At 41.1% G+C, this 15,762-nt stretch overlaps 1 protein-coding gene across 1 annotated transcript in view; it reads left to right on the forward strand.

Annotated features, from left to right (window-relative positions):
* Nucleotides 1-15,762, forward strand: part of PTPRG (protein tyrosine phosphatase receptor type G) — a 373,912-nt gene that overhangs the window by 339,982 nt on the left and 18,168 nt on the right. The window contains exon 15 of the mRNA XM_042880843.1: nucleotides 8,937-9,028. Coding sequence (XP_042736777.1) covers nucleotides 8,937-9,028 — 92 coding nt within the window. The remainder of the gene's footprint in view (nucleotides 1-8,936; nucleotides 9,029-15,762) is intronic.

The following is a 15,762-nucleotide window of genomic DNA, read 5'->3' on the forward strand; positions in this document are numbered from 1 at the left end:
TTGTCACTTCAAGGTGGTATTCTGAATTTCTTGTCATATTCTGTAATTTACATTGTTGGTGTGAGCACCGTGGAAGGAAATGCCTTCTGGAAGTGCCTCCCTGTTTATTAGCTGCTACCTGTACTGCTGGCCTATAATAAGGCTCAAAGTTAGTAAACATAAATTCCGGCTATGTTGCCTTTTTCCAAAGGTGGGAGACACTTCCTGAAAATATCTTGAGGGTCTCCTAAACACTTCTTATGTTTGGAGACCCAGAAGAAACCTTTTTCCCCCAGTACTCTCGCTGCTAAATGATATTCTTTGACATCAGCTGCTGCTCCTGCATAGGCCGCCCACTGAAACTTCTTCAAAAAAATTAAATAACAAAATTCTCCTTTGAACTAATTGCAGCTGATGAATTGATAAGCCCTTGGAATTTTTTGGTGGAAGCTGCCAAAGCATGTGAGAAAGTGTTATTTTGCTACATGGATTGCAACACTAAAATATAAGTGGCATTTCCCCAAAAGCATGTTTTTTGAAGTGATCTTGTTAGCTTGTGAAACCTTAGACAATACAACCTTAAAAAAGATATTGGAATAGATCCTTGTGGAACCATGCATCTACCACCTACAGTTCAGTGGACCAACTTCTACTCTGAGTTAGGTGCAAGCAGAAACGCTGGTGGCGATTCAGAGCAGTGTGCCTAAAGACATCTACAAACTGGCCAGGGCCTATCCCAGCATGCAGGGAGATGCAGCTGGAGACTGCTGGGCAGGTTGGGGTTGGCTCATCCTGGGCCCATACGTGATCCTGGGCACAGTGATGTCCTGAAGCAGCTTTAGGGGTATTGGAGGTGATGCTGGTGTCTCCGCCCTGCTCTGCTCTGCTCTGCTCTGCTCTGCTCTGCCCTGTGGACATTGCTGGCATACTCAGAAGTAGTTTCCATTCTTTTTTTCTTTGCTACATTCTATTCTTACTTACACATACCCTCTATTTCCTTAGATCTATGAACTTTAAAGCCAATCTGCTGGTTGCCTCCAGGGGGTACACAGCACAACTTTTCAGATCCAAAATCTAAAAAGTCTTTTTGTAAAGGAATGGTTTTATTCATTATCTACTTCCCTTCCCATGGCATACACGCTTGATTATTGTGCATGCAACCACATCACCCATAGGCATGTGGTTAGCTGTGTGAATTTGCTCTGAGACCCAAATCATTATCATTATTCGTAATTATCTACACTACTTCATCTAGAGAAACGTGGGACAAAGGAGACATCATCAACTGAGTCAACCACTGGATATTGCAGCTGAGGAGTAAATGTAAACTCACACAAGTGTTGTGCCTGTCTGACATACCTATAATCAATGGCAGAATTCTGAACCATCCCTACAACTCAGCTAAACAAAATTATTTCTCTGTGTCCCTTTTCTTTGCCCAACATACCCAGTTCATTTTGGCAACCTGTACATTATTTTGTATGGATATCTTTAACACTTGGTCTGGGCAAGATCTCCCTCAGCAAACCAGCTCCTGTTCCCATTTGTTTACTTTTTCATAGTTGGGCTGCAGCTGCACTTGGTCCATTTTGGTGGAGTTGAATAGGAATAGCAGCAGCACCATAGCTGCAAATCTGTATGTTTTACATGCTGCAAAACAAAAGACATTCCCATCAGTCCTCCTTTGTTCTCACTGCAAAACCTTCTCCATGATAGCAGTGCAGAAGTGCCCCTCTGTGTATCGTAGATAGTATCAAACATTGGAATAAGCACCAAATCCTCTTACAGCCTCCCCCTGTCGTTTGTTCAGAGCATTTCTGCTCTGGTCCATGAGTTGTTCCGGAGCATGCTGTGGCTTTCCAGGTTCGTCTCTCAGCCTATGGGCACAACAGGCATTGAGGCTCTGCTGTCAGCAGGACTTGTCCTGAGATCCGTACAGAGATAGGTGAGGACTGACACCAAGGCAAAGCTCAAAATTCTACATTAAAAAAAAACAGTCCAGAGAGACACAGCTCGTAAAGAACAGAGCGGCTGGCCCATGCAGCTGGTTCAGTTAGCATATTGTTCCAGATGTCTTTCACCATTTTTAATATAAGTAAAATGTCTCAGATGTGATGCCAGTCCTTTCAGCAGTGTCTAGACTGCGAGACTCAGAAGCACTTCCCAGTGCTTGGATCACATTGCATACTGCATTGCAGTAAATTAGGGTTGTTGTTTTGTTTTGTTTTGTTTTTTACTAGTATTTGAGCTTCTGATTTAGTATATTTAAAATAACTAGTGGTAGAATCTGTGGGAGAAACACAGTCATACTTCTTAAGAGATATCTCACTTGACAAGGAAACTGCAGGTTCCCAGCTGAGCCTTGGTGTCTCACTGTTTTTCGCTAAGATGTGGCTGTCTCAAGGTGCATCCCAAGGCAGAGGAGCAGAGCTAGGGACTGTGACTGTGTAAGTCACCATGCTAGGGACTGCTGAGGTACAGAGGGACGTGCTAACTGCAGCTGAGGACTTGTTTCTCAAGGGCATGAAGTTTTTCTCTGAGCACAGAGGTAGTGTTCTTCAGCTGTTTAAGACTTCGCCCGCTTTCTGCTCCCTGCAGATTTATGTTCCAGCACCATATTGTGAATTGTGCCTCTCTTCAGCTTCAATTAAATTCATGAATGCAGTATTGCAAACAGCCGTCCTCCGGAGCCAAGAAAATATCAACGTATTTTAAGGAACGTTCACCTTCCTTTTTTCTGTGTCACCAGCTCTGCTCCTGTACTGGACAGAAGAGCTCCTGGTAGCAATCTAATAGTGGTACTTGTAATGGAGGCTTCGTGTGTTTACTGAATCACCCAAACACATTTTTATGGTGGCCACGTGGAACGTGAACAGATCCTTTTCAGAGAGCTGTCATGCTGGACTGCAGAGAGCTCCAGAGTTGCACATCCGTGTGCTTGAACCTTAAATGCAATAAGTATATGTAATTAATGGCACAGCTGGGACCAGAGAATGGATATGTGTGAGATTGGAGTTGTGCTCCTTAGCAGGCAGTATCAAATAAGATCATGTTTAATGTCTGCGCTAATGGAAAATTCTCATTGTTTCATTCTCTTGGATTGAAATTGGTTTTTTGCTTAAAGGAAAAAAAGTATATTGCTATTGCATTTATAATTAATGATAGCCTGATCTAAGATTTGTACAAGCAGATTTAAACTGAGCTCTTATTTTGACACATATAAAATTTTATCGTTAACATCTTTATATTCCTGACTGACACATAGCTAATAGCATTGTAGCAGATAAGATCTTGAAGCAAGAGAGATGAATGTAGCTACAGTATTACACAGGTGATTTTTCATATTCTGCTTTTTCACGTCTCCCCTTTATCAGAAATTTGCCCTTGTATTCATTTGACTTGATTATAACCAAGTCAGTAATTATCTTGCAGAAAAAGATTCTGTGTTCTTCTTTCAGAGTTCCTTCCTCTTCTGGACACTCAGGTGTTCTTACAGCTTTGTGTGTCTTTTCACACTGAAAGACATTTTTATTAAAAACAATGCTTGATTAAACAAATAACTACAAAAATGTCTTCATTAATGAGGAAGAGTATCCCCACTAATCAACTCTCGGTAATTTATTATTTATCTTCATTTATCTAAATGACATTTATTTAGATTATAAATTTAAATTTATGATTTCTCTAAATTAATGAGGTCACTGGCTTCAAGATGATGCCAGCTACAGAGCACTTTCAGCAGGTGCTCTGAGCTCCTACTGCACTGCTTATTCCATCCAAACCTACTGTATTGCTTTTTTAGTATGTATGCAGGTATGAACTCCACAGAAAGCAAAGACCTTCTCAATAGTAAGAGTTTTTAAATGACTTTGTTGTATCATAAATCGATTGATACTCATGTTATACAAATAAAACTGTTCTTATATTCCTGGCTTTTTTTTTATGCAGCAAGCAATGTGATCAGTAAGAAAAATTAATTATTCCAAATGAAATACAGTGGCTTCAGTCGCATCCTTATTTTAAATAGTAAAGCAAGAAAAGCCAATGTGCTGCAGAATTAAAGGCTGTGACTGTATAAATATGTGTAATTCAAATGCATTAAGTCTAAAATCCTTTGAAGGAAGTGGGGCACCTCCCATTTTTATGCGTGGGATTACTTGTAGAGTCAAGTACTGGCGTGAGTTAGGGCACGAGCTGGCAGTGGAGTTGCCTGCTTAAACATTTCAATTTCGGCTTCAGCTGGGGCCAAATTTCACCCAAGGGTGTGCTATTAATCTTTGCATTATTCTTTGTGATCAGCTGCTTTTCCAGAGACACACCAGATACAGACATATTGGGGCTTTATATCCCTATGCATGGTGTGCAGTCTGATATAGCTTGATACAGCTGCATGGATCCTATTTAAGTTTGGGCTCTAAATGCCCCATTACTGGCTGTGGAGATGAATCTGCTGGAATTGCACTCCACATAGTTACTTCTCCTGCAGTACTGCACGTAAAGGCAGGATTTTGCTATAGCTCTGCAAGCCTTCCCTCTATCTAGTACGTATGGAATGGCCATTGGACTGAGGTGGAACAAGTTTTCATGTTAAATTAAGGCATAAGATATAAGGAGTATATTGGATTTAGTAGAGTGCATAAGATAGTAGTTGGAAAAACAATTTATACACACTGTGAAAGACATGGGAGAATCTTCGTACCAAGTCTTCTGCACATCAAATGTAAAGCCTTCAGAGATTGCCAAACTCCAAACTGGGCAAGGTAATATGAAGAAGAGCTTTGCTTCTGACTTTCTGTATTAATTGCTGACTCAAAACTGTCTATTCCACTCCAATACCCCTAAACCAACCAGTGAGCTCTCAGGCTACAAACGAGTCAAAGTGAGTCCTAGATCTTATTATGTGGAAATGCCATCTCTGATACAGTATGCCATTTTTCTTTTGCAATTGGCCTCTAGTGCTTTAACATTACAAAGGCAGCTTATTAAGTGGGAGGTAGAGGAAAATCCTTCCTGGTGGGATTGCTAATTGCCCAAACTTTAAATGTAACCCTGTCCTAACTTTATTGCTTCTGCATACTTTGGGCTTCTTTTGAAGGTGCCTGTCATCCAAAAAAGCATATGCATTCTGCATTGTCTGCTGCCACTTCTTACAAAATGAGGTATAAGTGAAGGTTTTCCTCTTCCATCCTTTCTAAACAAACACCTTTTTTCTTGGCATTCTCCTTTTTAGCAGGAAATCTAATTTGCATTGTGCTCCCCTTAAGTTTTGTAGTTGTGATACTCCATTCAGATACTTGGACCTGCAAATGAAGATGGGAATTCCACCGAAGTTTTCATTGTCTGGGATAGTACTCAAAGATAGCCCCATCTATCAGCTTCAGTAGTATCTGACTGTAAATGATTTTATTATAAATTACATTGCTTTTAATAATGTTTTTTATATATTTGTATTTGTATAATTGTAGTTATCTTAAAGTATTGGAGACTTTTGCCCCTTTTCACCTAGTCTTACTTCTTTCTCTGAGTAACATGAAATCTGAGCATACCAGTATGGTGCCAGATTCAACTCATATTTTGTAATGATGTAAATCCAGAATCATTTCACTTACACTGATACAACAGGTGGTTAAATACAAGCCAGAAAGAGTGATAATTATGTCTGTGGTACTAGAGGTGAAGGTATGTTATTAAAGCATTTCCTTATTCTCTTTCAAGAATGTGTGGAGCAAAATGTAAGCATCATACAGGCCATATCAAATGTCACTCTGGTTTCTGGATGGGAAGAAGTATATGACGCAAAAGGAAATGAGCGCAGAATATCTGTTAAGGCTCCTAATTAGCCATGATAGGATTCCATTAGTCCCTTCAATCGACTAAAAGAATTATAGTCATTGAAATCTATTCTTTTCAAGTTGGAGGGGGAGGTTAACCTTTGGACTGAAGAAAGTGCAAGGAAAAGCATATTCCATGTGCATTTAGCTACATCTGTTGCTTTTCTTAGAGAAGGTCAGAGCTGTCTTCAGGTAACATCAGTGCAGATACCATTTAAGAGTACTGAGTACATTGGTATGTATTTCACCAGAGGTCCAACAAACTGCCCACAAGTAAGCATGCGCAGCTTGGGTAATTAATGCTCCTGGCTGAGGGCAAAGTGTTGGAGGTCATGAATTGAAAATTCCAGGTCCAAATTAACACTTTCCTGTTCCACTGGTTAGTGTAATAGGCTCTGTCTTACAGCTTCTTTCTTGCAACTAGCAGCAGGGGACACGATGGGCAAGCAGCCAGGAGGCAGCCGTGTCCCGACCAGCCGAGAGTTGCCTGGCCTCTCAAGCGATGGCTTCTCCTGCCAGACCTTGCACGGTCAGCATGGCCACATTATCCCAGCAGGATAAAGGCTGGAAATCATGAGTGCTTATTGGGTTTTTAACGTTTGTGGTTCTGATACTAGTCTTCCAGAGATCAAACATTACATCTGTTTCAACGTGGTTTTCCTGAGTTTATGGGCAACTTCAGCGGCGTAAGCTCGGTGTCTCCCAGTGACCTCATACATCAACTGTATTTACTATTTATTTGCCTTTTGTTTCCCATGTTCTCAAGTGGGGCAAGATACTGCATTGGGTTATGGCTTCTGGGAGGAGTCAAAGTGGTTGTAGAAGAGAAAATGCAGAAGAGGAAAATGGGATAAGAAAAATAAAGCGTAGTGAACAACAGAGAAGTGAATTAACAGTGGCTATAAAGGTGGAGAGATGCTGCCACCATGCAGTGATGACGATAAAAGAAAACTAACCCTATTTTGCCATGGATCTCTGGTTCAGACCCATCCTTGAAATTGGTGGGAATTCAATGGACTGGAGAGTGCGTTATCTCTAATGTATTTTTTGGCTCACAGATCACAATTAAAATTAAATTCTACCTTCTGCAAAATTAAATTGGACACTCGAGTTTGCTACAGTGAATCCTTGATCTTGGTTGGTCTCAGCTGGGCTAGACTACTCAAGAAAAAATAATAAATATGGATCTTTTCCTGTGACAGTGTGTGAAATTGCTATCATCACACAAGCTATTTTCAGGGAAATTTAGGATGTTACTTTTCAGGAGAGGAAAGATTGTTTTACAGGCTCTTGCTATTGACTGCTGTTCGTATAGCTCATTCCATTCGAGTGTCTTGGCATCAAAAATATTAATACAAATGTTGCTATGAGGTGGTACTCAGTATTGCACAAAATAAATGTTAGCACTTAAATATTGTTAAGTGCAGCATTTCTGCATTCTGCAGCTTTTCACTAAGAGGAACATACACTTGTCAAATGTTTTGAGTTCTTTATTATTCAGCAAATGAGCATGTGGTTAATTAAAGTAGCATTACTACACCGGGAGGTGATCAGATTGCAAACATATCTTGAACAATTGGCTCGTGTAAATAAAATAGAAGAGAGCTGATTGAAATCTGAAAATGTCAATAGATGCAAAAAGCCACCCTAGAGCGCTACCTGATAAAATAAGAGTAGAGAAGTAATGACATGGTCAATATTAACTGCCATCAGCTGGAAAGCAATCAGGTTGTCAGGGCTGGATCTATAAAATTCTTGCCAAAGTAGAACCTCATTTACACATACAGATCTTCATACCCTTTGCTAAGAAAAGCATATGTGACAGCTTAGGGGTTTTAGCTGCCAAAGATCTTTCACTCTGAATACAGTAAATGTCACATCTATTTATTTATCGTTAAATTTTGCTAAGTATCTGTAGAAATATTTGGATTTTTTCTATCATAATGTAGATGTTCAAAAGGAAAGGAATCCAGATTATAATGCAGCTGTAGTACCAAACCATATGGCTGCGAAATGGGAGCAAAAATACATCACTGAATTACTGGGAGTAAACATAAACTAGATGTGATCTTCAGAAGAATATTAAATGGGATACATAAATACCAGCGTGTTGCCATAAAATCATGCAGTCAGACAATAGTAGCCATCAGGCAATAGATTATTTCACATGCTGAAAGTAATCACAGTTGTATAGCAATTTACATTTTCAAAATGCCAGACTGAAAATATTAACTAATGAATCTTGGCAAGCGCAGTGTTTGTACCAACTGCAGCGGTGGTTATAACAACGGCTATGCCTTTTTTGAGAGAAAGAGTGAGAAATGAGGCAACCGTCCTGCGCTCCAGTTTTGTTAGGATCCGCCATAGGTGCTAGAAATGGTCTCTGTCTTTAGTTCAGGTCAAGCATTTAGCTTCTTTCTTTTGAGAAAATGTCTGCGGGTCACTTATCAGTGAATACGGGGTAGCGTTTGCACCGTGGTGAGCAAGAACAAGTGGTCCAGAGGAAGACATATTCAGTGTTATGAACAGTGCCTGCCATGAGGGAAAGCTCAAATTAGTGTGGGTGTCATGTTCCCTATTCTTTTGCTTATAGCCAATTTCATGCTAAATTCTCTCTCTTTTGATTCATTTTTGTGTAAAAAGGAAAAAGTTAGTAATTCCTCCATTCCAGGAGAAAAGTCTTCGTTTCTGCTCAGTCTGATAAAAACTTACTGGGTGCAATTATGATCTGTGCTTTCCTATTTTGGGTCTACACTGTTCTTTTTATACAGCGTGGAAGGAGAGAAGATCTCATCATTCCCTTCACAGCTACCTTCAAACTGCATACAAGAACTAAACAATGCTTGAATTTCAATTGGTCTTTTTAAATAAGATTCACAGGGAATAGACTCAATATTCATATTTGCAGTGCTTAGAATTAGAAATATAATATGAACGTACATCAAAATTGTCCAGATTTATCAGGCTTTCTTATTACTGCATATTGAACTAGCTCTACCGCTGGGAACTCAGATCTACGTGTGTTAGCACTCGGTACTTTATTTCCCAAGTCTGCAGCTGAGAGTGGGTCTTGAAATTTTACATATGAGACAAATGGCAACCCTGAGTGTCTCTTTCTTTCTACAGATGATATGGAAGCAATTCCAGTCAAGCAGTTCGTTAAACACATCAGCGAGCTGTATTCTAATAACCAGCATGGGTTCTCAGAAGACTTTGAGGTATGATTTAATGATCCTCTAGTAAAATGTTGTTTTCCTAAAGTTAATTGTGTATTAATAGTAAGGGGCTGTGTGACATCTGTGTGATGCTGTCGTGTCAGGTAAATGCAATACTCAAATGCATCAGGAGGAAGAGAGAAAGACCAATTTGCCACCAGGTATGAACAGTCTGGGACTGGATGTTTACAGAAGGCTTCTCCACACCGCAGAGCAAGAGTCTGAGGCGGGCTTCTATTACAGTTGGTGCCTTTAAGGGGAACCTTACTTGGTTTTTGTTATATGCCTGCAACATGAAGATGCAAGCAGTTATTTTCAACTCCATATTTCTCTTATAATCTGCAGCTGATTTTAGTCCTGTTGGCCCAGAATTTGTTTTTTCAAGTCGTGCCAATAAGATACTTAGCCTTTGCCCAAAAGGAGCAGAACAGTGCTCACTGTGAGAGAGAATAATAGTTTTTGGTCTTCAGTGAAAAAACCCAAACAATGGCTGTTCCTTCTGTTTGCACTGTGTCAGTTCCTGGAGTCCTTCCTCCATTGCTATTGGAGCAATTGGTTATTTTGTTCCAGTAAAAGATTAAGGCTTGTTTGTGAGTGTTCGCTTAATGTTAACTATTTTAAAATTCGCATCTTACTAGCTGTTTAGGACAGATTCTGACCTACAAATATGCTGTAAATTGGAAGTAATTCCAAAGAAATGAAAGCAGTTTGCACTGACTGGGTTACCAAACCCATACTGCCAAAATATGGTAAACATCACACAGCGTGAGGATGGACTGCAGTCGGATGCTAAGAATTCAGTATTCTCTGCCTAGTTTTTAGACATGTCTTGCATTCAGTCTAATCACAATCACAGCTGAACTTTGAGAAGTGTAGAGAAACAGGAGGAGCCCCAGGAAATTGCATTGGAGCTGTGGATACTGGCTTCCCCGTCAGCAAAAAGAGGTGTGTTTGTGCAAAGCATGTGAATTACACAGGCAGCTCTGCTTACAAACAAGGCAATGAAACAAAATAGGTGGCCTAATATCTACAGCTTCTTTACTTACTGCAGTAAAGACAAGACTGTATGTGGGAATTGTTTTTAATGGGATCATTTAAAACATTTATCGTTGCTGTTTGTTTACTGTCTATAAAGAGTGGCTGCTTTGTATGATGCCCAAAAACCATTGTGCAAGTTAGAAACATTTTGTATTCATGAGGAAGGCAAATGTGTAAGGTGTTAAAGTGATTTAGTTCAATTGACTGCTGGCTGGATGGCTGAGCAGGAATATTGAGGCATTTAACAATGTTGATGGTATTCAGGACAAACATTTATTCTCCAGAGAGTAGAATTTGATCAGGATGATCAAATGCAACTCACTCTTCTCAATTATTTATGAATTGCGACCCCAGTGCTATTCATCACAGCTGGGTTTTACACCATTTAATTATTCAAAATAATCACCAACACATTTGTAAACTTGGTCTGGCTTTAAGCTGGCTTTGCTTCAGCTGTCACAAAATCTCTGCTATTAACAAATGTTGGACACCTTACGTCCATGTTTTAGGGAAGGAAAACACTGCTCTAATAGCCCTATTTCTCCCTTTCTCCCAGAGCCCCCTGCTGCGGGTGCCACACCATAGCTGCCAGTCAGGAGACATGGCTTGAGCCAATTAGTCCTGTTCCTGGGAGCACAGGGTCCCCTCAGCAGGAACTTAAACTCTCCAGCTGCACTGCACACGAATTACGTTCTCCCCACTGGCTCCAAATTTAGATAATCTCCTTTGAAGTCAGCATAGCTGCATCAGTTGTGTTTTCTGTGTCGCTGTGGTCTCTGCCTCCTAAAGACTAAACAAAATCTTCTACAGTGAAGAGAGGGAGTAGGAACAAGAAGGTCACTGGTTGGGATCAACCTCCCAGCTCCCTTTCATTGCTTATGTTCTGCCCTGCGGACACCTCAGGGGCCTCATTTTCTGCCTTACAGTTCACAGAGATGGGATGGAAGAGTGAAGCCAGAATTGTTCACAGACCCTGTGGGTGAAACGATGCCTGCTTTTTTGGTGTGAATCTCTGCCTGTGTTTTTGGCAGCTGTGTGTTGTGTGCAGTTCATTTTTAAATGAGGAAGGTGCCTGTGAAAGTAAATTTTATGAATGCTACCTCCGTCCTCTTAAAACGAGTGTAATTACAGCAAGATCTTTCCTGAATGTGCTTAGGAAGCGTTTCATGTGCAGAGGAAAAAAGGACTGGGAACTCACAAATCCTGTGATGGAAAGTACATCCAAACTGATTCCTTATTCCCTGTGGGTAACTGCAGTGCAGGTACCCAGCTTTCTTGTCTGGTGATAGCTGGGCTTTCCTCTATGTACAGAACTGCTGAGATTTCCTTTGAGTCCCATGAATTTTCAGTTTTTGATATAAGCTAGACATCACCCAATTTGATATTGAGCAACATTAACTTTTTGAACTCAAGTCCACACTCCTGCATTATCAGTGCTGGTTTCTGATGTAACTCTTTGTGTTTCAAGGGATTTGTTTGACTTAAAGCTGAGAAAAGCTCAAGGAATTTTTTTGGCCTGTTCCCAGGCAGCACCAGCCCTTTTTGCCGTGGCATATGGGGTGAGATGCCATGTTTTCACTGGGCAGCACTGGGGCAGGGTTTGGTGCCTCTTTCCCTGTGTGCACTGGAACAAGACTGAGGAGGGACTGCGAGGTGTAGTCAGGAATTTTCTTGGCATTGCTATGTTTAATAGACGTTTACAGACTTTTCTTCCATAAATTTCTGGCTGCTTCTCAAACCCTGGTAGACTCTTAGTACCTAAAAGCACTGATGCCCAGCTTCCCACAGCAGTGAATTCTACAATTTGTTTCTCTAGAAAGGATTCCCTTTTGTTTTAACTCATGCCTGATAACACCTCTGTGTCTCCTGGTTTTTGCATTACAAAGTACATCCTTTTTCATTTAAACGCTTCGTATGATTCTCTGTGCTTCTGTGTATGATATTATCCCTTCCTTCATCAACATTTTTGAAATCTGAAGTATTTGATCTGTTGTTTGAGGAAGCCATTGTACACTTAGGGTGACACCTTTTTTCTTCCTTTGCCTTATCCTTTCTGAGGTGGGGAGACCAAAACTGTGCACAGCGTGTAATGAGTGGATTTACTGCAGAGTTCTGCAGGAGCACAGTGATGTTTTCTCTTTGGTTTTCTATTACTTTCATCCTTCCTAACATACTATTTGTTTTTTAACAACTATTGAGCACTCAGCTGACACCTCTAGAAAACTATCAGCTGTGACCCCAAGGTCTCGTCACTGAATGGCAATAGCAAATTGAGAAGCTGTCAGTGTGTATATATAGTTAGGGTTGTTTTTCTCAAGTACATCACTTTGCATTTATCAACATTGAATTTCATTTGCCATTTTATCATTCAGCCACTTCGTACTGGGAGATCATTCTGCTTCCCTTGGCAAACAGCATTTTTTTTTTTTTTTTTTTTTTTTTTTTAAATTATCCTGAATAATTTTGTATTATAAACACACTTTGTCTCCTTTGCAGTCCATTTATGAATAGATTAGGTCCCCACGATGTCCCACTGGAGAAATGTGAGCACTGACAATTCCCATGTGGTAAATACCTGTTCATATGCAAAAGGAATTTTCCTTTTGCTCCTCAACAGATCAGTTTTTTTGAGTAATGTTTTCTGAGAGGCCTTTTCAAAAACATTTCAGAAATCCATATATGTGACTCTCTTCTAGACTGTCCTTGCCTATGGGCTTCCTCAGGGACCTCTCCACAGTGTGTTGGAGGCACTCACTAACTCTGCTATTTATTATGGTGTCTAGCAGTTTTCCCCATAGACCAGTCAGACTTAGTGGGCTGTAGTGCCTGAAATCCCTTCTGATTCTCTTTTGCAAAACTGGTGTCACATTCGCCATCTTATGTCCCCCTGATACTCAGTCTGATTACGTAGGGTGCGTGCCCTCCAAATTCTTGTATCAAAAAGAGTGAAGTGCCACCTCCCACAGTAAAGCTTTTCACTCCCTCCTTCTGGCCTGTTTCTGGAAGAGCACAGTAATTTCTTCTCATAGTCATGTCCTTTCGCTCTGAGATTGGAGCATTAAGCCAAGAAATCACCGTCCATCCCCAAAGCTAACTGTGAATTTGTGTGTTATAATGTCCTATTTGGATTTCTGAGATCCGATGATTTTATTTACCTCCCCCCAAATTCTGAGTGGGTCGGTCAGCACTGCTGCAGGAGCGATTAGAGCGGGTAGACCTCTCTCCTGCCTGTGGCTGTCCGAGTGCAGTGAATCATTGCCAGTTTGGAGTCTGAACAGGCTCGCTGAACTCGGAGGCAGGCTGTCTAGCTCCCTCATCACATAAATTGAAAATATCTTTATTCTCCAGCGGCACCTTTCTTCTAAACGTCTTAAAGAGTAAGAAAATAACGAATCCATATCTTCAGTGATGGGGCAGGGATTTGCTGGCGTTATTCTCATGGTTGTTGCGACTCGGGGCAGGGGTCACAAGCTCTCTTTAACCAGCGACCTCGGAATGTTATTCTCTTGTGAAGGGCTGCATTGAAGACTGAGATAATGCTGTGCTTTGCACATTTCTTGAGACACTAAAAATACTGTGTAGTTATACTGGCGTCCTTTACAGATTAGACAGCGTACACCAGACCCATACTTATTACAGTATCTACACCAAGGAATTTGGCAGTAGAAAGATGCCATTTCAAAAGCGTGCTGCTAGCAAACATTGCTGCATTGGGAAACGTTTTAGAAACCTGACCTAAAACTGCCATAATTAAGGGTATTCTCAGGCTGTGCATTGCTGCAGTGAAAGCAAAGGGAAGCAGCACTGTGCAGCTGGAGGATGAAGGATCCCTGCAGAGGAGGACCTTCCTGGAGTCTAGCTTACTGTCAGATCCAGACCAACAAGCTGGCATGAATTAAGAGATAAAGTTGAAGAGAAACAGCAAAAGAAATTCAGATACCATACAATCATTTAGGTTGAAAAAGACCTTTAAGATCATCAAGTCCAACCATCAACCTGACCTACCATTCACATCACCAAACCAAGTCCCTTAGTGCCACATCCACACACTTCTTAAATACCTCCTGGCTGGCTGTCACTAATGATATTCTCAAAAGTCTGTGCCTAGAAGCCCCACTCAGAGGAACCATAGCTGCACATGAGGAGTGCGAGGTTTTGGTCATATTCCCACCTCCATACACACCGAAGGGCAGGATGCAGTGAGCAGATGCTCCACCATCCGCTGCTCTCACATCTGCAGGCAGCACTGGGTATACAGCCCAGCAGCACGCACGCCTCATCAGTGGTCCCAACTTGCTCACACTTGCATCAATTTTTAACTCTTTATTCATGATTCCTCCGCTCTTATTCCTGTGTTCAGTCCTTTTGGTTTATTTATTTTTCCCCTTCTGTCTAGGCTGTCCCCAGCTCACCTCTCTCGTAAGTGCCATCAGAGAGTTTCTACTAGTGCTAAATTATTGCAAAAATCTACACTGCTCCTGTGGGAGATCTTCAGATGCTATTTGCTGTCTCTATTGGTGTGCCATGCTCATGTTTGCTGTGATAAAAGAAACAGCAAGAGCACTACCACAGAACTCTCTAATTTGGGATTAAAATAATAGATCAAAAATGATCTTAAAGGCGGATGAACGAACTGCTTTGGTACTGAAAAATACCACAGTTATATCAAAACGGAGCAGTGGATCTTCTCTAATTTAGCCCTTCAGATTAGGATCCTTCCTTTGTTCATGACTCCTGCTCATTGCTATTCATAGGCTTTTACAGTTCAGCTCCTCCTAGGACATCTCCTTAATGAACTAATGGGAAACAACAGCAGCACTGCATAAGGCCAAATCAAGAGACTGAGTTCCTGCTCAGTCACTGTAGCAAAAATTCCTGCTCAGAGCCTTGTATTGCCAGCAAGATGCTGGAGCTGTTTGATTTTACACTTAAATGGAAATTCTTTGAAGTTTAGGAGAAACTAATCTTTAACTTGTTTCAGAAGGGCAATGAAAATGGGTCGTTAAACCTGGGTGTATCAAATTCCAATTAGCATTAGCATGGACAATATAATTAAAAGCTAAATTAGCCATAATAGCGTAGACTAGAACACTTTTTACAGTAACTAACAGTCAACTGAAACGATGCACTTGGTTTCTTGGGTTGTCAATGATAAGTTGAAAGGACAGAATGAGATCCTTTATCCATTTATCTTTGGACAGTAATGTGTTCTGCAGAGTTAAACACGAGGAGCAGCAGCACACCTTTACAATCACTAGAAGAGACCAAGCAGGATTGAGGAAACTGAAGAAAAGAGCCCAGAGCTGAAAAGTTCCTTTGATATGAGATGGTGAATAATGCACATAGTGATAGGGGCAGTGTTCTGCTCTGAGGTGCTAAAAGCAGTTAAGTGCTAATTGCAGAGTTTGTTAAGTCTGCAGTGAGCAGCCTGGGATCAGACCTGACCTGGCCGTTTGCCTGCAAGCTTAGGCTGTAGCAGTGATACGAGGTGGGGATGCCTCACATGCAGATGAATGACTTGCCAGCCAGCAGGAAGCTGGAGGACGTTGTCTGTCCTGTGGCCCCTTGTCGGCCAGCTGCAGTGCCCCAGTGCCTTCTTTGCGTTGTGGACTGGAGCAGGCAGGCTGAACTTGAAATGGCCTTTTATTGTTCTACACTGATGTTACAAAAGACAAGGGAAAAGGAAAAAGGAGGCGCAT

Source organism: Lagopus leucura, unplaced genomic scaffold, assembly GCF_019238085.1.
Source record: "Lagopus leucura isolate 7727_CA_CO unplaced genomic scaffold, USGS_WTPT01 Super-Scaffold_100028, whole genome shotgun sequence".
Taxonomy (NCBI): Eukaryota; Metazoa; Chordata; class Aves; order Galliformes; family Phasianidae; genus Lagopus; species Lagopus leucura.